The 24,986-nt window shown below is 38.0% G+C and overlaps 1 protein-coding gene across 1 annotated transcript in view; it reads right to left on the bottom strand.

The window, feature by feature from the left end:
- Positions 1–24,986, bottom strand: part of LOC147096508 (nuclear factor 7, brain-like) — a 59,579-nt gene that overhangs the window by 8,933 nt on the left and 25,660 nt on the right. The window contains exons 4-5 of the mRNA XM_085975310.1: positions 720–742; positions 512–627 (exon numbers count right to left, since the gene is read on the bottom strand). Of these exons, the coding sequence (XP_085831436.1) occupies positions 512–627; positions 720–742 (139 nt within the window). The remainder of the gene's footprint in view (positions 1–511; positions 628–719; positions 743–24,986) is intronic.

Genomic DNA, 24,986 nt, shown 5'->3' with positions numbered 1-24,986 from the left:
TAAAATAGTTATTTCATGTAATTTATAGTTTATTTAAAAAATGTGATGTTTTTTAAAAATTTATTTGAAGATTTAGTGATGTTTTGCGGCTTATAATATTTATAAGTTTGACAGCCCTTCCTGTCAAACTTATGAATGAAGCATTCCCTGCTCCGATTGGCTCTCCATGGCCTACGTGATCCCAGGGGATGCATCGAACTAACTGCGCCCCTGGGATACGCAAGCACTGCGCGCCGGCAGTTAGAGGTGGCCCAGTATCGCAATTCCACGGGGGCCCACAGCTCAACGGCCGGCGCGCAAGGTAAGTGCAGGTCGGGGGCTTACACCCGCGGGAAGCCTCCCACCTGAATTTCTGTGCCATTATCCAGAAATCATTCTCAGCGCACTTTGGGAAAGCCGCTGTGAACTTTGACATTGCTGAGCATTTAGACTGTATCCTGGTCTCCCACACACCCTTGAAACTGCTGTAAATACTGACCTGTTTAGAAGGAGTGAATAGGCTGCTCTTTACCTGGGCTGAGGCTGTCGAACATTTCTCTCCATGCCATGTATTGCAAGAGGCCTTCATTCGGCCCCAGGGATAGCTCCCCATCCACCAATGAGAGCAAAACAGGATCTTCACCGCTTCTGTAAGCACCAATATTGAGCATTAGAACATCATTTTTAGGTAGGGACAATGTCGAACTGATCAAAAGATTAGTCTAGGCACAATCTCATACCTCGTTTTCCCAGACAATTCACCCTGAAACAAACAGAAAGTCTGAGTTTAGTCAGGGCAGGAATCACAATACAATCAGTGCAATATACCACCATCCCAAATGTACATCACAATCAGTGCAATATACCACCATCTCAAATATACATCACAATCAGTGCAATATACCACCATCTCAAATATACATCACAATCAGTGCAATACATCACCATCTCAAATATACACCACAATCAGTGCAATATACCACCATCTCAAATATACATCCAATCAGTGCAATATATCACCATCCCAAATATACATCCAATCAGTGCAATATACCACCATCTCAAATATACATCACAATCAGTGCAATATATCACCATCTCAAATATACATCACAATCAGTGCAATATATCACAATCTGAAATATACATCACAATCAGTGCAATATATCACCAGCTCAAATATACATCCAATCAGTGCAATATATCACCATCCCAAATATACATCCAATCAGTGCAATATACCACCATCTCAAATATACATCACAATCAGTGCAATATATCACAATCTCAAATATACATCACAATCAGTGCAATATATCACCATCTCAAATATACATCACAATCAGTGCAATATATCACCATCTCAAATATACATCCAATCAGTGCAATATATCACCATCCCAAATATACATCCAATCAGTGCAATATACCACCATCTCAAATATACATCACAATCAGTGCAATATATCACCATCTCAAATATACATCACAATCAGTGCAATATACCGCCATCTCAAATATACATCACAATCAGAGCAATATATCACCATCTCAAATATACATCACAATCAGTGCAATATGCCACCATCCCAAATATACATCACAATCAGTGCAATATATCACATCCCAAATATACATCACAATCAGTGCAATATGCCACCATCCCAAATATACATCATTGTTGGCCTTCGTAGCAAGAGGGTTTGAGTACAGGAACAAGGATGTCTTGCTGCAGTTGTACAGGGCCTTGGTGAGACAGCACCTTGAATATTGTGTGAAGTTTTGGTCGCCTTATCTGAGGAAGGATGTTCTTGCCATGGAAGGAGTGCAGGCTGATACCTGGGATGGCAGGAATAACGTATGAGGAGAGATTGTGTCGATTCGGCTTATACTCACTGGAGTTAAGAAGATTGAGAGGGGATCTCATCGAATCCTATGAAATTCTGTCAGGCCTGGACAGACTAGATGCAGCAAGGATGTTCCCGATGGCCGGGGAGTCCAGAACCAGGGGTCATAGTCTAAGGATAAGGGGGAAGCCATTTAGGACTGAGATGAGGAGGAATTTCTTCACCCGGAGAGTGGTGAGCCTGTGGAATTCTCTGCCACAGAGGGCGGTGGCGGCCAGTTCATTAAATATATTCAAGAAGGAGTTGGATATATTTCTTAAGGCTAAAGGGATCAAGGGATATGGGGAGAAGGCAGGGACAGGGTACTGAATTTGGATGATCAGCCATGATTTCATTGAATGGCGGAGCAGGCTCGAGGGGCCGAATGGCCTACTCCTGCTCCTATCTTCTATGTTTCTATGCTTCTATCACAATCAGTGCAATATATCACCATCCCAAATATCATGATCTAATCGGTGCAGTTTATCAATTCACTGTAACTGTGGGCAGTTTATCAATTCACTGTAACTGTGGACAGTTTATCAATTCACTGTAACTGTGGACAGTTTATCAATTCACTGTAACTGTGGACAGTTTATCAATTCACCATAACTGTGGGCAGTTTATCAATTCACTGTAACTGTGGACAGTTTATCAATTCACCATAACTGTGGGCAGTTTATCAATTCACTATAACTGTGGACAGTTTATCAATTCACTGTAACTGTGGACAGTTTCTCAATTCACTGTAACTGTGGACAGTTTATCAATTCACTGTAACTGTGGGCAGTTTATCAATTCACTGTAACTGTGGACAGTTTATCAATTCACTGTAACTGTGGACAGTTTATCAATTCACTGTAACTGTGGACAGTTTATCAATTCACTGTAACTGTGGGCAGTTTATCAATTCACTGTAACTGTGGGCAGTTTATCAATTCACTGTAACTGTGGGCAGTTTATCAATTCACTGTAACTGTGGGCAGTTTATCAATTCACTGTAACTGTGGGCAGTTTATCAATTCACTGTAACTGTGGGCAGTTTATCAATTCACTGTAACTGTGGACAGTTTATCAATTCACTGTAACTGTGGGCCGTTTATCAATTCACTGTAACTGTGGGCAGTTTATCAATTCACTGTAACTGTGGGCAGTTTATCAATTCACTGTAACTGTGGACAGTTTATCAATTCACTGTAACTGTGGGCAGTTTATCAATTCACTGTAACTGGACAGTTTATCAATACACTGTAACTGTGGACAGTTTATCAATTCACTGTAACTGTGGGCAGTTTATCAATTCCCTGTAACTGTGGACAGTTTATTAATTCACTGTAACTGTGGACAGTTTATCAATTCACTGTAACTGTGGGCAGTTTATCAATTCACTGAAACTGTGGGCAGTTTATCAATTCACTAACTGTGGACAGTTTATCAATTCACTGTAACTGTGGACAGTTTATCAATTCACTGTAACTGTGGACAGTTTATCAGTTCACTGTAACTGTGGACAGTATCAATTCACTGTAACTGTGGACAGTTTATCAATTCACTGTAACTGTGGGCAGTTTATCAATTCACTGTAACTGTGGACAGTTTATCAATTCACTGTAACTGTGGACAGTATCAATTCACTGTAACTGTGAACAGTTTATCAATTCACTGTAACTGTGGGCAGTTTATCAATCCACTGTAACTGTGGGCAGTTTATCAATTCACTGTAACTGTGGGCAGTTTATCAATTCACTGTAACTGTGGACAGTTTATCAATTCACTGTAACTGTGGGCAGTTTATCAATTCACTGTAACTGTGGACAGTTTATCAATTCACTGTAACTGTGGACAGTTTATCAATTCACTGTAACTGTGGACAGTTTATCAATTAACTGTAACTGTGGGCAGTTTATTAATTCACTGTAACTGTGGACAGTTTATCAATTCACTGTAACTGTGGACAGTTTATCAATTCACTGTAACTGTGGACAGTTTATCAATTCAGTGTAACTGTGGACAGTTTATCAATTCACTGTAACTGTGGACAGTTTATCAATTCACTGTAACTGTGGGCAGTTTATCAATTCACTGTAACTGTGGACAGTTTATCAATTCACTGTAACTGTGGGCAGTTTATCAATTCACTGTAACTGTGGACAGTTTATCAATTCACTGTAACTGTGGGCAGTTTATCAATTCACTGTAACTGTGGGCAGTGTATCAATTCACTGTAACTGTGGACAGTTTATCAATTCACTGTGACTGTGGGCAGTTTATCAATTCACTGTAACTGTGGGCAGTTTATTAATTCACTGTAACTGTGGACAGTTTATCAATTCACTGTAACTGTGGACAGTTTATCAATTCACTGTAACTGTGGGCAGTTTATCAATTCACTGTAACTGTGGGCAGTTTATCAATTCACTGTAACTGTGGGCAGTTTATCAATTCACTGTAACTGTGGACAGTTTATCAATTCACTGTAACTGTGGGCAGTTTATCAATTCACTGTAACTGTGGACAGTTTATCAATTCACTGTAACTGTGGGCAGTTTATCAATTCACTGTAACTGTGGGCAGTTTATCAATTCACTGTAACTGTGGACAGTTTATCAATTCACTGTAACTGTGGGCAGTTTATCAATTCACTGTAACTGTGGGCAGTGTGTCAATTCACTGTAACTGTGGATAGTTTATCAATTCACTCTAACTGTGGGCAGTTTATCTATTCACTGTAACTGTGGGCAGTTTATCAATTCACTGTAACTGTGGGCAGTTTCTCAATTCACTGTAACTGTGGACAGTTTCTCAATTCACTGTAACTGTGGGCAGTTTATCAATTCACTGTAACTGTGGACAGTTTATCAATTCACTGTAACTGTGGGCAGTTTATCTATTCACTGTAACTGTGGGCAGTTTATCAATTCACTGTAACTGTGGGCAGTTTATCAATTCACTGTAACTGTGGACAGTTTATCAATTGACTGTAACTGTGGACAGTTTATCAATTCACTGTAACTGTGGACAGTTTATCAATTCACTGTAACTGTGGACAGTATATCAATTCACTGTAACTGTGGGCAGTTTATCAATTCACTGTAACTGTGGACAGTTTATCAATTCACTGTAACTGTGGACAGTTTATCAATTCACTGTAACTGTGGGCAGTTTATCAATTCACTGTAACTGTGGACAGTTTATCAATTCACTGCAACTGTGGGCAGTTTATCTATTCACTGTAACTGTGGACAGTTTATCAATTTAGTGTAACTGTGGGCAGTTTATCAATTCACTGTAACTGTGGACAGTTTATCAGTTCACTGTAACTGTGGACAGTATCAATTCACTGTAACTGTGGACAGTTTATCAATTCACTGTAACTGTGGGCAGTTTATCAATTCACTGTAACTGTGGACAGTTTATCAATTCACTGTAACTGTGGACAGTATCAATTCACTGTAACTGTGAACAGTTTATCAATTCACTGCAACTGTGGGCAGTTTATCAATCCACTGTAACTGTGGGCAGTTTATCAATTCACTGTAACTGTGGGCAGTTTATCAATTCACTGTAACTGTGGACAGTTTATCAATTCACTGTAACTGTGGGCAGTTTATCAATTCACTGTAACTGTGGACAGTTTATCAATTCACTGTAACTGTGGACAGTTTATCAATTCACTGTAACTGTGGACAGTTTATCAATTAACTGTAACTGTGGGCAGTTTATTAATTCACTGTAACTGTGGACAGTTTATCAATTCACTGTAACTGTGGACAGTTTATCAATTCACTGTAACTGTGGACAGTTTATCAATTCACTGTGACTGTGGGCAGTTTATCAATTCACTGTAACTATGGGCAGTTTATTAATTCACTGTAACTGTGGACAGTTTATCAATTCACTGTAACTGTGGACAGTTTATCAATTCACTGTAACTGTGGGCAGTTTATCAATTCACTGTAACTGTGGGCAGTTTATCAATTCACTGTAACTGTGGGCAGTTTATCAATGCACTGTAACTGTGGACAGTTTATCAATTCACTGTAACTGTGGGCAGTTTATCAATTCACTGTAACTGTGGACAGTTTATCAATTCACTGTAACTGTGGGCAGTTTATCAATTCACTGTAACTGTGGGCAGTTTATCAATTCACTGTAACTGTGGACAGTTTATCAATTCACTGTAACTGTGGGCAGTTTATCAATTCACTCTAACTGTGGGCAGTGTGTCAATTCACTGTAACTGTGGATAGTTTATCAATTCACTCTAACTGTGGGCAGTTTATCTATTCACTGTAACTGTGGGCAGTTTCTCAATTCACTGTAACTGTGGGCAGTTTCTCAATTCACTGTAACTGTGGACAGTTTCTCAATTCACTGTAACTGTGGGCAGTTTATCAATTCACTGTAACTGTGGACAGTTTATCAATTCACTGTAACTGTGGGCAGTTTATCTATTCACTGTAACTGTGGGCAGTTTATCAATTCACTGTAACTGTGGGCAGTTTATCAATTCACTGTAACTGTGGACAGTTTATCAATTCACTGTAACTGTGGACAGTTTATCAATTCACTGTAACTGTGGACAGTTTATCAATTCACTGTAACTGTGGACAGTATATCAATTCACTGTAACTGTGGGCAGTTTATCAATTCACTGTAACTGTGGACAGTTTATCAATTCACTGTAACTGTGGACAGTTTATCAATTCACTGTAACTGTGGGCAGTTTATCAATTCACTGTAACTGTGGACAGTTTATCAATTCACTGCAACTGTGGGCAGTTTATCTATTCACTGTAACTGTGGACAGTTTATCAATTTAGTGTAACTGTGGGCAGTTTATCAATTCACTGTAACTGTGGACAGTTTATCAGTTCACTGTAACTGTGGACAGTATCAATTCACTGTAACTGTGGACAGTTTATCAATTCACTGTAACTGTGGGCAGTTTATCAATTCACTGTAACTGTGGACAGTTTATCAATTCACTGTAACTGTGGACAGTATCAATTCACTGTAACTGTGAACAGTTTATCAATTCACTGTAACTGTGGGCAGTTTATCAATCCACTGTAACTGTGGGCAGTTTATCAATTCACTGTAACTGTGGGCAGTTTATCAATTCACTGTAACTGTGGACAGTTTATCAATTCACTGTAACTGTGGGCAGTTTATCAATTCACTGTAACTGTGGACAGTTTATCAATTCACTGTAACTGTGGACAGTTTATCAATTCACTGTAACTGTGGACAGTTTATCAATTAACTGTAACTGTGGGCAGTTTATCAATTCACTGTAACTGTGGGCAGTTTATCAATTCACTGTAACTGTGGGCAGTTTATCAATTCACTGTAACTGTGGACAGTTTATCAATTCACTGTAACTGTGGACAGTTTATCAATTCACTGTAACTGTGGGCAGTTTATCAATTCACTGTAACTGTGGACAGTTTGTCAATTCACTGTAACTGTGGGCAGTTTATCAATTCACTCTAACTGTGGGCAGTGTGTCAATTCACTGTAACTGTGGATAGTTTATCAATTCACTCTAACTGTGGGCAGTTTATCTATTCACTGTAACTGTGGGCAGTTTATCAATTCACTGTAACTGTGGGCAGTTTCTCAATTCACTGTAACTGTGGACAGTTTCTCAATTCATTGTAACTGTGGGCAGTTTATCAATTCACTGTAACTGTGGACAGTTTATCAATTCACTGTAACTGTGGGCAGTTTATCTATTCACTGTAACTGTGGGCAGTTTATCAATTCACTGTAACTGTGGGCAGTTTATCAATTCACTGTAACTGTGGACAGTTTATCAATTCACTGTAACTGTGGACAGTTTATCAATTCACTGTAACAGTGGAGAGTTTATCAATTCACTGTAACTGTGGACAGTATATCAATTCACTGTAACTGTGGGCAGTTTATCAATTCACTGTAACTGTGGACAGTTTATCAATTCACTGTAACTGTGGACAGTTTATCAATTCACTGTAACTGTGGGCAGTTTATCAATTCACTGTAACTGTGGACAGTTTATCAATTCACTGCAACTGTGGGCAGTTTATCTATTCACTGTAACTGTGGACAGTTTATCAATTTAGTGTAACTGTGGGCAGTTTATCAATTCACTGTAACTGTGGACAGTTTATCAGTTCACTGTAACTGTGGACAGTATCAATTCACTGTAACTGTGGACAGTTTATCAATTCACTGTAACTGTGGACAGTTTATCAATTCACTGTAACTGTGGACAGTATCAATTCACTGTAACTGTGAACAGTTTATCAATTCACTGTAACTGTGGGCAGTTTATCAATCCACTGTAACTGTGGGCAGTTTATCAATTCACTGTAACTGTGGGCAGTTTATCAATTCACTGTAACTGTGGACAGTTTATCAATTCACTGTAACTGTGGGCAGTTTATCAATTCACTGTAACTGTGGACAGTTTATCAATTCACTGTAACTGTGGACAGTTTATCAATTCACTGTAACTGTGGACAGTTTATCAATTAACTGTAACTGTGGGCAGTTTATTAATTCACTGTAACTGTGGACAGTTTATCAATTCACTGTAACTGTGGACAGTTTATCAATTCACTGTAACTGTGGACAGTTTATCAATTCAGTGTAACTGTGGACAGTTTATCAATTCACTGTAACTGTGGACAGTTTATCAATTCACTGTAACTGTGGGCAGTTTATCAATTCACTGTAACTGTGGACAGTTTATCAATTCACTGTAACTGTGGGCAGTTTATCAATTCACTGTAACTGTGGACAGTTTATCAATTCACTGTAACTGTGGGCAGTTTATCAATTCACTGTAACTGTGGGCAGTGTATCAATTCACTGTAACTGTGGACAGTTTATCAATTCACTGTGACTGTGGGCAGTTTATCAATTCACTGTAACTGTGGGCAGTTTATTAATTCACTGTAACTGTGGACAGTTTATCAATTCACTGTAACTGTGGACAGTTTATCAATTCACTGTAACTGTGGGCAGTTTATCAATTCACTGTAACTGTGGGCAGTTTATCAATTCACTGTAACTGTGGGCAGTTTATCAATTCACTGTAACTGTGGACAGTTTATCAATTCACTGTAACTGTGGGCAGTTTATCAATTCACTGTAACTGTGGACAGTTTATCAATTCACTGTAACTGTGGGCAGTTTATCAATTCACTGTAACTGTGGGCAGTTTATCAATTCACTGTAACTGTGGACAGTTTATCAATTCACTGTAACTGTGGGCAGTTTATCAATTCACTGTGACTGTGGGCAGTGTATCAATTCACTGTAACTGTGGACAGTTTATCAATTCACTGTGACTGTGGGCAGTTTATCAATTCACTGTAACTGTGGGCAGTTTATCAATTCACTGTAACTGTGGACAGTTTATCAATTCACTGTAACTGTGGACAGTTTATCAATTCACTGTAACAGTGGAGAGTTTATCAATTCACTGTAACTGTGGACAGTATATCAATTCACTGTAACTGTGGGCAGTTTATCAATTCACTGTAACTGTGGACAGTTTATCAATTCACTGTAACTGTGGACAGTTTATCAATTCACTGTAACTGTGGACAGTTTATCAATTCAGTGTAACTGTGGACAGTTTATCAATTCACTGTGACTGTGGGCAGTTTATCAATTCACTGTAACTGTGGGCAGTTTATCAATTCACTGTAACTGTGGGCAGTTTATCAATTCACTGTAACTGTGGACAGTTTATCAATTCACTGTAACTGTGGACAGTTTATCAATTCACTGTAACTGTGGACAGTTTATCAATTCACTGTAACTGTGGACAGTTTATCAATTCACTGTAACTGTGGGCAGTTTATCAATTCACTGTAACTGTGGACAGTTTATCAATTCACTGTAACTGTGGACAGTCTATCAATTCACTGTAACTGTGGACAGTTTATCAATTCACTGTAACTGTGGACAGTTTATCAATTCACTGTAACTGTGGGCAGTTTATCTATTCACTGTAACTGTGGGCAGTTTATCAATTCACTGTAACTGTGGGCAGTTTATCAATTCACTGTAACTGTGGACAGTTTATCAATTCACTGTAACTGTGGACAGTTTATCAATTCACTGTAACTGTGGACAGTTTATCAATTCACTGTAACTGTGGACAGTATATCAATTCACTGTAACTGTGGGCAGTTTATCAATTCACTGTAACTGTGGACAGTTTATCAATTCACTGTAACTGTGGACAGTTTATCAATTCACTGTAACTGTGGGCAGTTTATCAATTCACTGTAACTGTGGACAGTTTATCAATTCACTGCAACTGTGGGCAGTTTATCTATTCACTGTAACTGTGGACAGTTTATCAATTTAGTGTAACTGTGGGCAGTTTATCAATTCACTGTAACTGTGGACAGTTTATCAGTTCACTGTAACTGTGGACAGTATCAATTCACTGTAACTGTGGACAGTTTATCAATTCACTGTAACTGTGGGCAGTTTATCAATTCACTGTAACTGTGGACAGTATCAATTCACTGTAACTGTGAACAGTTTATCAATTCACTGTAACTGTGGGCAGTTTATCAATCCACTGTAACTGTGGGCAGTTTATCAATTCACTGTAACTGTGGGCAGTTTATCAATTCACTGTAACTGTGGACAGTTTCTCAATTCACTGTAACTGTGGGCGGTTTATCAATTCACTGTAACTGTGGACAGTTTATCAATTCACTGTAACTGTGGACAGTTTCTCAATTCACTGTAACTGTGGGCGGTTTATCAATTCACTGTAACTGTGGACAGTTTATCAATTCACTGTAACTGTGGACAGTTTATCAATTCACTGTAACTGTGGGCAGTTTATCAATTCACTGTAACTGTGGGCAGTTTATCAATTCACTGTAACTGTGGACAGTTTATCAATTCACTGTAACTGTGGACAGTTTATCAATTCACTGTAACTGTGGACAGTTTATCAATTCAATGTAACTGTGGACAGTTTATCAATTCACTGTAACTGTGGGCAGTTTATCAATTCACTGTAACTGTGGACAGTTTATCAATTCACTGTAACTGTGGACAGTCTATCAATTCACTGTAACTGTGGGCAGTTTATCAATTCACTGTAACTGTGGACAGTTTATCAATTCACTGTAACTGTGGGCAGTTTATCTATTCACTGTAACTGTGGACAGTTTATCAATTTAGTGTAACTGTGGGCAGTTTATCAATTCACTGTAACTGTGGACAGTTTATCAATTCACTGTAACTGTGGACAGTTTATCAATTCACTGTAACTGTGGACAGTTTATGAATTCACTGTAACTGTGGACAGTATATCAATTCACTGTAACTGTGGGCAGTTTATCAATTCACTGTAACTGTGGACAGTTTATCAATTCACTGTAACTGTGGACAGTTTATCAATTCACTGTAACTGTGGGCAGTTTATCAATTCACTGTAACTGTGGACAGTTTATCAATTCACTGCAACTGTGGGCAGTTTATCTATTCACTGTAACTGTGGACAGTTTATCAATTTAGTGTAACTGTGGGCAGTTTATCAATTCACTGTAACTGTGGACAGTTTATCAGTTCACTGTAACTGTGGACAGTATCAATTCACTGTAACTGTGGACAGTTTATCAATTCACTGTAACTGTGGGCAGTTTATCAATTCACTGTAACTGTGGGCAGTTTATCAATTCACTCTAACTGTGGGCAGTGTGTCAATTCACTGTAACTGTGGGCAGTTTATCAATTCACTCTAACTGTGGGCAGTTTATCTATTCACTGTAACTGTGGATAGTTTATCAATTCACTGTAACTGTGGGCAGTTTCTCAATTCACTGTAACTGTGGACAGTTTCTCAATTCACTGTAACTGTGGGCAGTTTATCAATTCACTGTAACTGTGGACAGTTTATCAATTCACTGTAACTGTGGGCAGTTTATCTATTCACTGTAACTGTGGGCAGTTTATCAATTCACTGTAACTGTGGGCAGTTTATCAATTCACTGTAACTGTGGACAGTTTATCAATTCACTGTAACTGTGGACAGTTTATCAATTCACTGTAACTGTGGACAGTTTATCAATTCACTGTAACTGTGGACAGTATATCAATTCACTGTAACTGTGGGCAGTTTATCAATTCACTGTAACTGTGGACAGTTTATCAATTCACTGTAACTGTGGACAGTTTATCAATTCACTGTAACTGTGGGCAGTTTATCAATTCACTGTAACTGTGGACAGTTTATCAATTCACTGTAACTGTGGACAGTTTATCAATTCACTGTAACTGTGGGCAGTTTATCAATTCACTGTAACTGTGGACAGTTTATCAATTCACTGCAACTGTGGGCAGTTTATCTATTCACTGTAACTGTGGACAGTTTATCAATTTAGTGTAACTGTGGGCAGTTTATCAATTCACTGTAACTGTGGACAGTTTATCAGTTCACTGTAACTGTGGACAGTATCAATTCACTGTAACTGTGGACAGTTTATCAATTCACTGTAACTGTGGGCAGTTTATCAATTCACTGTAACTGTGGACAGTATCAATTCACTGTAACTGTGAACAGTTTATCAATTCACTGTAACTGTGGGCAGTTTATCAATCCACTGTAACTGTGGGCAGTTTATCAATTCACTGTAACTGTGGGCAGTTTATCAATTCACTGTAACTGTGGACAGTTTCTCAATTCACTGTAACTGTGGGCGGTTTATCAATTCACTGTAACTGTGGACAGTTTATCAATTCACTGTAACTGTGGACAGTTTCTCAATTCACTGTAACTGTGGGCGGTTTATCAATTCACTGTAACTGTGGACAGTTTATCAATTCACTGTAACTGTGGACAGTTTATCAATTCACTGTAACTGTGGGCAGTTTATCAATTCACTGTAACTGTGGGCAGTTTATCAATTCACTGTAACTGTGGACAGTTTATCAATTCACTGTAACTGTGGACAGTTTATCAATTCACTGTAACTGTGGACAGTTTATCAATTCAATGTAACTGTGGACAGTTTATCAATTCACTGTAACTGTGGGCAGTTTATCAATTCACTGTAACTGTGGACAGTTTATCAATTCACTGTAACTGTGGACAGTCTATCAATTCACTGTAACTGTGGGCAGTTTATCAATTCACTGTAACTGTGGACAGTTTATCAATTCACTGTAACTGTGGGCAGTTTATCTATTCACTGTAACTGTGGACAGTTTATCAATTTAGTGTAACTGTGGGCAGTTTATCAATTCACTGTAACTGTGGACAGTTTATCAATTCACTGTAACTGTGGACAGTTTATCAATTCACTGTAACTGTGGACAGTTTATGAATTCACTGTAACTGTGGACAGTATATCAATTCACTGTAACTGTGGGCAGTTTATCAATTCACTGTAACTGTGGACAGTTTATCAATTCACTGTAACTGTGGACAGTTTATCAATTCACTGTAACTGTGGGCAGTTTATCAATTCACTGTAACTGTGGACAGTTTATCAATTCACTGCAACTGTGGGCAGTTTATCTATTCACTGTAACTGTGGACAGTTTATCAATTTAGTGTAACTGTGGGCAGTTTATCAATTCACTGTAACTGTGGACAGTTTATCAGTTCACTGTAACTGTGGACAGTATCAATTCACTGTAACTGTGGACAGTTTATCAATTCACTGTAACTGTGGGCAGTTTATCAATTCACTGTAACTGTGGGCAGTTTATCAATTCACTCTAACTGTGGGCAGTGTGTCAATTCACTGTAACTGTGGGCAGTTTATCAATTCACTCTAACTGTGGGCAGTTTATCTATTCACTGTAACTGTGGATAGTTTATCAATTCACTGTAACTGTGGGCAGTTTCTCAATTCACTGTAACTGTGGACAGTTTCTCAATTCACTGTAACTGTGGGCAGTTTATCAATTCACTGTAACTGTGGACAGTTTATCAATTCACTGTAACTGTGGGCAGTTTATCTATTCACTGTAACTGTGGGCAGTTTATCAATTCACTGTAACTGTGGGCAGTTTATCAATTCACTGTAACTGTGGACAGTTTATCAATTCACTGTAACTGTGGACAGTTTATCAATTCACTGTAACTGTGGACAGTTTATCAATTCACTGTAACTGTGGACAGTATATCAATTCACTGTAACTGTGGGCAGTTTATCAATTCACTGTAACTGTGGACAGTTTATCAATTCACTGTAACTGTGGACAGTTTATCAATTCACTGTAACTGTGGGCAGTTTATCAATTCACTGTAACTGTAGACAGTTTATCAATTCACTGCAACTGTGGGCAGTTTATCTATTCACTGTAACTGTGGACAGTTTATCAATTTAGTGTAACTGTGGGCAGTTTATCAATTCACTGTAACTGTGGACAGTTTATTAGTTCACTGTAACTGTGGACAGTATCAATTCACTGTAACTGTGGACAGTTTATCAATTCACTGTAACTGTGGGCAGTTTATCAATTCACTGTAACTGTGGACAGTATCAATTCACTGTAACTGTGAACAGTTTATCAATTCACTGTAACTGTGGGCAGTTTATCAATCCACTGTAACTGTGGGCAGTTTATCAATTCACTGTAACTGTGGGCAGTTTATCAATTCACTGTAACTGTGGACAGTTTATCAATTCACTGTAACTGTGGACAGTTTATCAATTCACTGTAACTGTGGGCAGTTTATCTATTCACTGTAACTGTGCGCAGTTTATCAATTCACTGTAACTGTGGGCAGTTTATCAATTCACTGTAACTGTGGACAGTTTATCAATTCACTGTAACTGTGGACAGTTTATCAATTCACTGTAACTGTGGACAGTTTATCAATTCACTGTAACTGTGGACAGTTTATCAATTCACTGTAACTGTGGGCAGTTTATCAATTCACTGTAACTGTGGACAGTTTATCAATTCACTGTAACTGTGGACAGTCTATCAATTCACTGTAACTGTGGGCAGTTTATCAATTCACTGTAACTGTGGACAGTTTATCAATTCACTGTAACTGTGGGCAGTTTATCTATTCACTGTAACTGTGGACAGTTTATCAATTTAGTGTAACTGTGGGCAGTTTATCAATTCACTGTAACTGTGGGCAGTTTATCAATTCACTGTAACTGTGGACAGTTTATCAATTCACTGTAACTGTGGGCAGTTTATCTATTCACTGTAACTGTGGGCAGTTTATCAATTCACTGTAACTGTGGGCAGTTTATCAATTCACTGTAACTGTGGACAGTTTATCAATTCACTGTAACTGTGGACAGTTTATCAATTCACTGTAACTGTGGACAGTTTATCAATTCACTGTAACTGTGGACAGTATATCAATTCACTGTAACTGTGGGCAGTTTATCAATTCACTGTAACTGTGGACAGTTTATCAATTCACTGTAACTGTGGACAGTTTATCAATTCACTGTAACTGTGGGCAGTTTATCAATTCACTGTAACTGTGGACAGTTTATCAATTCACTGCAACTGTGGGCAGTTTATCTATTCACTGTAACTGTGGACAGTTTATCAATTTAGTGTAACTGTGGGCAGTTTATCAATTCACTGTAACTGTGGACAGTTTATCAGTTCACTGTAACTGTGGACAGTATCAATTCACTGTAACTGTGGACAGTTTATCAATTCACTGTAACTGTGGGCAGTTTATCAATTCACTGTAACTGTGGACAGTTTATCAATTCACTGTAACTGTGGACAGTATCAATTCACTGTAACTGTGAACAGTTTATCAATTCACTGTAACTGTGGGCAGTTTATCAATCCACTGTAACTGTGGGCAGTTTATCAATTCACTGTAACTGTGGGCAGTTTATCAATTCACTGTAACTGTGGGCAGTTTATCAATTCACTGTAACTGTGGACAGTTTATCAATTCACTGTAACTGTGGACAGTTTATCAATTCACTGTAACTGTGGACAGTTTATCAATTAACTGTAACTTTGGGCAGTTTATTAATTCACTGTAACTGTGGACAGTTTATCAATTCACTGTAACTGTGGACAGTTTATCAATTCACTGTAACTGTGGACAGTTTATCAATTCAGTGTAACTGTGGACAGTTTATCAATTCACTGTAACTGTGGACAGTTTATCAATTCACTGTAACTGTGGGCAGTTTATCAATTCACTGTAACTGTGGACAGTTTATCAATTCACTGTAACTGTGGGCAGTTTATCAATTCAGTGTAACTGTGGACAGTTTATCAATTCACTGTAACTGTGGGCAGTTTATCAATTCACTGTAACTGTGGGCAGTGTATCAATTCACTGTAACTGTGGACAGTTTATCAATTCACTGTGACTGTGGGCAGTTTATCAATTCACTGTAACTGTGGGCAGTTTATTAATTCACTGTAACTGTGGACAGTTTATCAATTCACTGTAACTGTGGACAGTTTATCAATTCACTGTAACTGTGGGCAGTTTATCAATTCACTGTAACTGTGGGCAGTTTATCAATTCACTGTAACTGTGGGCAGTTTATCAATTCACTGTAACTGTGGACAGTTTATCAATTCACTGTAACTGTGGGCAGTTTATCAATTCACTGTAACTGTGGACAGTTTATCAATTCACTGTAACTGTGGGCAGTTTATCAATTCACTGTAACTGTGGGCAGTTTATCAATTCACTGTAACTGTGGACAGTTTATCAATTCACTGTAACTGTGGGCAGTTTATCAATTCACTCTAACTGTGGGCAGTGTGTCAATTCACTGTAACTGTGGGCAGTTTATCAATTCACTCTAACTGTGGGCAGTTTATCTATTCACTGTAACTGTGGATAGTTTATCAATTCACTGTAACTGTGGGCAGTTTCTCAATTCACTGTAACTGTGGACAGTTTCTCAATTCACTGTAACTGTGGGCAGTTTATCTATTCACTGTAACTGTGGACAGTTTATCAATTCACTGTAACTGTGGGCAGTTTATCTATTCACTGTAACTGTGGGCAGTTTATCAATTCACTGTAACTGTGGGCAGTTTATCAATTCACTGTAACTGTGGACAGTTTATCAATTCACTGTAACTGTGGACAGTTTATCAATTCACTGTAACTGTGGACAGTTTATCAATTCACTGTAACTGTGGACAGTATATCAATTCACTGTAACTGTGGGCAGTTTATCAATTCACTGTAACTGTGGACAGTTTATCAATTCATTGTAACTGTGGACAGTTTATCAATTCACTGTAACTGTGGGCAGTTTATCAATTCACTGTAACTGTGGACAGTTTATCAATTCACTGCAACTGTGGGCAGTTTATCTATTCACTGTAACTGTGGACAGTTTATCAATTTAGTGTAACTGTGGGCAGTTTATCAATTCACTGTAACTGTGGACAGTTTATCAGTTCACTGTAACTGTGGACAGTATCAATTCACTGTAACTGTGGACAGTTTATCAATTCACTGTAACTGTGGGCAGTTTATCAATTCACTGTAACTGTGGACAGTATCAATTCACTGTAACTGTGAACAGTTTATCAATTCACTGTAACTGTGGGCAGTTTATCAATCCACTGTAACTGTGGGCAGTTTATCAATTCACTGTAACTGTGGGCAGTTTATCAATTCACTGTAACTGTGGACAGTTTATCAATTCACTGTAACTGTGGACAGTTTCTCAATTCACTGTAACTGTGGACAGTTTATCAATTCACTGTAACTGTGGGCAGTTTATCTATTCACTGTAACTGTGGGCAGTTTATCAATTCACTGTAACTGTGGGCAGTTTATCAATTCACTGTAACTGTGGACAGTTTATCAATTCACTGTAACTGTGGACAGTTTATCAATTCACTGTAACTGTGGACAGTTTATCAATTCAGTGTAACTGTGGACAGTTTATCAATTCACTGTAACTGTGGGCAGTTTATCAATTCACTGTAACTGTGGACAGTTTATCAATTCACTGTAACTGTGGACAGTCTATCAATTCACTGTAACTGTGGGCAGTTTATCAATTCACTGTAACTGTGGACAGTTTATCAATTCACTGTAACTGTGGGCAGTTTATCAATTCACTGTAACTGTGGGCAGTTTATCAATTTAGTGTAACTGTGGGCAGTTTATCAATTCACTGTAACTGTGGACAGTTTATCAATTCACTGTAACTGTGGACAGTATCAATTCACTGTAACTGTGGACAGTTTATCAATTCACTGTAACTGTGGGCAGTTTATCAATTCACTGTAACTGTGGACAGTTTATCAATTCACTGTAACTGTGGACAGTATCAATTCACTGTAACTGTGGACAGTTTATCAATTCACTGTAACTGTGGGCAGTTTATCAATCCACTGTAACTGTGGGCAGTTTATCAATTCACTGTAACTGTGGGCAGTTTATCAATTCACTGTAACTGTGGACAGTTTCTCAATTCACTGTAACTGTGGGCAGTTTATCAATTCACTGTAACTGTGGCAGTTTATCAATTCACTGTAACTGTGGACAGTTTATCAATTCAGTGTAACTGTGGGCAGTTTATCAATTCAGTGTAACTGTGGACAGTTTATCAATTCACTGTAACTGTGGGCAGTTTATCAATTCACTGCAACTGTGGACAGTTTATCAATTCACTGTAACTGTGGGCAGTTTATCTATTCACTGTAACTGTGGACAGTTTATCAATTCACTGTAACTGTGGGCAGTTTATCAATTCACTGTAACTGTGGACAGTTTATCAATTCACTGTAACTGTGGGCAGTTTATCAATTCACTGTAACTGAGGGCAGTTTATCACTTCACTGTAACTGTGGGCAGTTTATCTATTCACTGTAACTGTGGACAGTTTATTAATTCACTGTAACTGTGGACAGTTTATCAATTCACTGTAACTGTGGGCAGTTTATTAATTCACTGTAACTGTGGGCAGTTTATCAATTCACTGTAAATGTGGGCAGTTTATCTATTCACTGTAACTGTGGACAGTTTATTAATTCACTGTAACTGTGGACAGTTTATCAATTCACTGTAACTGTGGACAGTTTATCAATTCACTGTAACTGTGGGCAGTTTATCAATTCACTGTAACTGTGGGCAGTTTATCAATTCAATGCAACTGTGGGCAGTTTATCAATTCACTGTAACTGTGGACAGTTTATCAATTCACTGTAACTGTGGACAGTTTATCAATTCACTGTAACTGTGGACAGTTTATCAATTCACTGTAACTGTGGACAGTTTATCAATTCACTGTAACTGTGGACAGTTTATCAATTCACTGTAACTGTGGGCAGTTTATTAATTCACTGTAACTGTGGACAGTTTATCAATTCACAGTAACTGTGGACAGTTTATCAATTCAATGTAACTGTGGACAGTTTATCAATTCAGTGTAACTGTGGACAGTTTATCAATTCACTGTAACTGTGGACAGTTTATCAATTCACTGTAACTGTGGGCAGTTTATCAATTCACTGTAACTGTGGACAGTTTATCAATTCACTGTAACTGTGGGCAGTTTATCAATTCACTAACTGTGGACAGTTTATCAATTCACTGTAACTGTGGGCAGTTTATCAATTCACTGTAACTGTGGACAGTTTATCAATTCAGTGTAACTGTGGACAGTTTATCAATTCACTGAAACTGTGGACAGTATCAATTCACTGTAACTATGGACAGTTTGTCAATTCACTGTAACTGTGGGCAGTTTATCAATTCACTGTAACTGTGGGCAGTTTATCAATTCACTGTAACTGTGGACAGTTTCAATTCACTGTAACTATGGACAGTTTATCAATTCACTGTAACTGTGGGCAGTTTATCAATTCACTGTAACTGTGGGCAGTTTATCAATTCACTGTAACTGTGGACAGTTTATCAATTCACTGTAACTGTGGACAGTTTATCAATTCACTGTAACTGTGGACAGTTTATCAATTCACTGTAACTGTGGGCAGTTTCTCAATTCACTGTAACTGTGGGCAGTTTATCAATTCACTGTAACTGTGGACAGTTTGTCATTTCACTGTAACTGTGGGCAGTTTATCAATTCACTGTAACTGTGGGCAGTTTATCAATTCACTGTAACTGTGGACAGTTTATCAATTCACTGTAACTGTGGGCAGTTGATCAATTCACTGTAACTGTGGACAGTTTATCAATTCACTGTAACTGTGGACAGTTTATCAATTCACTGTAACTGTGGACAGTTTATCAATTCACTGTAACTGTGGACAGTTTATCAATTCACTGTAACTGTGGGCAGTTTCTCAATTCACTGTAACTGTGGGCAGTTTATCAATTCACTGTAACTGTGGACAGTTTGTCATTTCACTGTAACTGTGGGCAGTTTATCAATTCACTGTAACTGTGGGCAGTTTATCAATTCACTGTAACTGTGGACAGTTTATCAATTCACTGTAACTGTGGGCAGTTGATCAATTCACTGTAACTGTGGACAGTTTATCAATTCACTGTAACTGTGGACAGTCTATCAATTCACTGTAACTGTGGGCAGTTTATCAATTCACTGTAACTGTGGACAGTTTATCAATTCACTGTAACTGTGGGCAGTTTATCTATTCACTGTAACTGTGGACAGTTTATCAATTTAGTGTAACTGTGGGCAGTTTATCAATTCACTGTAACTGTGGGCAGTTTATCAATTCACTGTAACTGTGGACAGTTTATCAATTCACTGTAACTGTGGGCAGTTTATCTATTCACTGTAACTGTGGGCAGTTTATCAATTCACTGTAACTGTGGGCAGTTTATCAATTCACTGTAACTGTGGACAGTTTATCAATTCACTGTAACTGTGGACAGTTTATCAATTCACTGTAACTGTGGACAGTTTATCAATTCACTGTAACTGTGGACAGTATATCAATTCACTGTAACTGTGGGCAGTTTATCAATTCACTGTAACTGTGGACAGTTTATCAATTCACTGTAACTGTGGACAGTTTATCAATTCACTGTAACTGTGGGCAGTTTATCAATTCACTGTAACTGTGGACAGTTTATCAATTCACTGCAACTGTGGGCAGTTTATCTATTCACTGTAACTGTGGACAGTTTATCAATTTAGTGTAACTGTGGGCAGTTTATCAATTCACTGTAACTGTGGACAGTTTATCAGTTCACTGTAACTGTGGACAGTATCAATTCACTGTAACTGTGGACAGTTTATCAATTCACTGTAACTGTGGGCAGTTTATCAATTCACTGTAACTGTGGACAGTTTATCAATTCACTGTAACTGTGGACAGTATCAATTCACTGTAACTGTGAACAGTTTATCAATTCACTGTAACTGTGGGCAGTTTATCAATCCACTGTAACTGTGGGCAGTTTATCAATTCACTGTAACTGTGGGCAGTTTATCAATTCACTGTAACTGTGGACAGTTTATCAATTCACTGTAACTGTGGGCAGTTTATCAATTCACTGTAACTGTGGACAGTTTATCAATTCACTGTAACTGTGGACAGTTTATCAATTCACTGTAACTGTGGACAGTTTATCAATTAATTGTAACTGTGGGCAGTTTATTAATTCACTGTAACTGTGGACAGTTTATCAATTCACTGTAACTGTGGGCAGTTTATCAATTCACTGTAACTGTGGACAGTTTATCAATTCACTGTAACTGTGGACAGTATCAATTCACTGTAACTGTGAACAGTTTATCAATTCACTGTAACTGTGGGCAGTTTATCAATCCACTGTAACTGTGGGCAGTTTATCAATTCACTGTAACTGTGGGCAGTTTATCAATTCACTGTAACTGTGGGCAGTTTATCAATTCACTGTAACTGTGGACAGTTTATCAATTCACTGTAACTGTGGACAGTTTATCAATTCACTGTAACTGTGGACAGTTTATCAATTAACTGTAACTTTGGGCAGTTTATTAATTCACTGTAACTGTGGACAGTTTATCAATTCACTGTAACTGTGGACAGTTTATCAATTCACTGTAACTGTGGACAGTTTATCAATTCAGTGTAACTGTGGACAGTTTATCAATTCACTGTAACTGTGGACAGTTTATCAATTCACTGTAACTGTGGGCAGTTTATCAATTCACTGTAACTGTGGACAGTTTATCAATTCACTGTAACTGTGGGCAGTTTATCAATTCAGTGTAACTGTGGACAGTTTATCAATTCACTGTAACTGTGGGCAGTTTATCAATTCACTGTAACTGTGGGCAGTGTATCAATTCACTGTAACTGTGGACAGTTTATCAATTCACTGTGACTGTGGGCAGTTTATCAATTCACTGTAACTGTGGGCAGTTTATTAATTCACTGTAACTGTGGACAGTTTATCAATTCACTGTAACTGTGGACAGTTTATCAATTCACTGTAACTGTGGGCAGTTTATCAATTCACTGTAACTGTGGGCAGTTTATCAATTCACTGTAACTGTGGGCAGTTTATCAATTCACTGTAACTGTGGACAGTTTATCAATTCACTGTAACTGTGGGCAGTTTATCAATTCACTGTAACTGTGGACAGTTTATCAATTCACTGTAACTGTGGGCAGTTTATCAATTCACTGTAACTGTGGGCAGTTTATCAATTCACTGTAACTGTGGACAGTTTATCAATTCACTGTAACTGTGGGCAGTTTATCAATTCACTCTAACTGTGGGCAGTGTGTCAATTCACTGTAACTGTGGGCAGTTTATCAATTCACTCTAACTGTGGGCAGTTTATCTATTCACTGTAACTGTGGATAGTTTATCAATTCACTGTAACTGTGGGCAGTTTCTCAATTCACTGTAACTGTGGACAGTTTCTCAATTCACTGTAACTGTGGGCAGTTTATCTATTCACTGTAACTGTGGACAGTTTATCAATTCACTGTAACTGTGGGCAGTTTATCTATTCACTGTAACTGTGGGCAGTTTATCAATTCACTGTAACTGTGGGCAGTTTATCAATTCACTGTAACTGTGGACAGTTTATCAATTCACTGTAACTGTGGACAGTTTATCAATTCACTGTAACTGTGGACAGTTTATCAATTCACTGTAACTGTGGACAGTATATCAATTCACTGTAACTGTGGGCAGTTTATCAATTCACTGTAACTGTGGACAGTTTATCAATTCACTGTAACTGTGGACAGTTTATCAATTCACTGTAACTGTGGGCAGTTTATCAATTCACTGTAACTGTGGACAGTTTATCAATTCACTGCAACTGTGGGCAGTTTATCTATTCACTGTAACTGTGGACAGTTTATCAATTTAGTGTAACTGTGGGCAGTTTATCAATTCACTGTAACTGTGGACAGTTTATCAGTTCACTGTAACTGTGGACAGTATCAATTCACTGTAACTGTGGACAGTTTATCAATTCACTGTAACTGTGGGCAGTTTATCAATTCACTGTAACTGTGGACAGTATCAATTCACTGTAACTGTGAACAGTTTATCAATTCACTGTAACTGTGGGCAGTTTATCAATCCACTGTAACTGTGGGCAGTTTATCAATTCACTGTAACTGTGGGCAGTTTATCAATTCACTGTAACTGTGGACAGTTTATCAATTCACTGTAACTGTGGACAGTTTCTCAATTCACTGTAACTGTGGACAGTTTATCAATTCACTGTAACTGTGGGCAGTTTATCTATTCACTGTAACTGTGGGCAGTTTATCAATTCACTGTAACTGTGGGCAGTTTATCAATTCACTGTAACTGTGGACAGTTTATCAATTCACTGTAACTGTGGACAGTTTATCAATTCACTGTAACTGTGGACAGTTTATCAATTCACTGTAACTGTGGACAGTTTATCAATTCACTGTAACTGTGGGCAGTTTATCAATTCACTGTAACTGTGGACAGTTTATCAATTCACTGTAACTGTGGACAGTCTATCAATTCACTGTAACTGTGGGCAGTTTATCAATTCACTGTAACTGTGGACAGTTTATCAATTCACTGTAACTGTGGGCAGTTTATCAATTCACTGTAACTGTGGGCAGTTTATCAATTTAGTGTAACTGTGGGCAGTTTATCAATTCACTGTAACTGTGGACAGTTTATCAATTCACTGTAACTGTGGACAGTATCAATTCACTGTAACTGTGGACAGTTTATCAATTCACTGTAACTGTGGGCAGTTTATCAATTCACTGTAACTGTGGACAGTTTATCAATTCACTGTAACTGTGGACAGTATCAATTCACTGTAACTGTGGACAGTTTATCAATTCACTGTAACTGTGGGCAGTTTATCAATCCACTGTAACTGTGGGCAGTTTATCAATTCACTGTAACTGTGGGCAGTTTATCAATTCACTGTAACTGTGGACAGTTTCTCAATTCACTGTAACTGTGGGCAGTTTATCAATTCACTGTAACTGTGGCAGTTTATCAATTCACTGTAACTGTGGACAGTTTATCAATTCAGTGTAACTGTGGGCAGTTTATCAATTCAGTGTAACTGTGGACAGTTTATCAATTCACTGTAACTGTGGGCAGTTTATCAATTCACTGCAACTGTGGACAGTTTATCAATTCACTGTAACTGTGGGCAGTTTATCTATTCACTGTAACTGTGGACAGTTTATCAATTCACTGTAACTGTGGGCAGTTTATCAATTCACTGTAACTGTGGACAGTTTATCAATTCACTGTAACTGTGGGCAGTTTATCAATTCACTGTAACTGAGGGCAGTTTATCACTTCACTGTAACTGTGGGCAGTTTATCTATTCACTGTAACTGTGGACAGTTTATTAATTCACTGTAACTGTGGACAGTTTATCAATTCACTGTAACTGTGGGCAGTTTATTAATTCACTGTAACTGTGGGCAGTTTATCAATTCACTGTAAATGTGGGCAGTTTATCTATTCACTGTAACTGTGGACAGTTTATTAATTCACTGTAACTGTGGACAGTTTATCAATTCACTGTAACTGTGGACAGTTTATCAATTCACTGTAACTGTGGGCAGTTTATCAATTCACTGTAACTGTGGGCAGTTTATCAATTCAATGCAACTGTGGGCAGTTTATCAATTCACTGTAACTGTGGACAGTTTATCAATTCACTGTAACTGTGGACAGTTTATCAATTCACTGTAACTGTGGACAGT

Source organism: Somniosus microcephalus, unplaced genomic scaffold (assembly GCF_052327205.1).
Source record: "Somniosus microcephalus isolate GS21.2 unplaced genomic scaffold, FLI_Smic_1.0 unresolved_chr1, whole genome shotgun sequence".
NCBI lineage: Eukaryota > Metazoa > Chordata > Chondrichthyes > Squaliformes > Somniosidae > Somniosus > Somniosus microcephalus.
The sequence above is the reverse complement of the archived record's forward strand: the minus strand, read 5'-3'. Positions and strand labels throughout refer to the sequence as shown.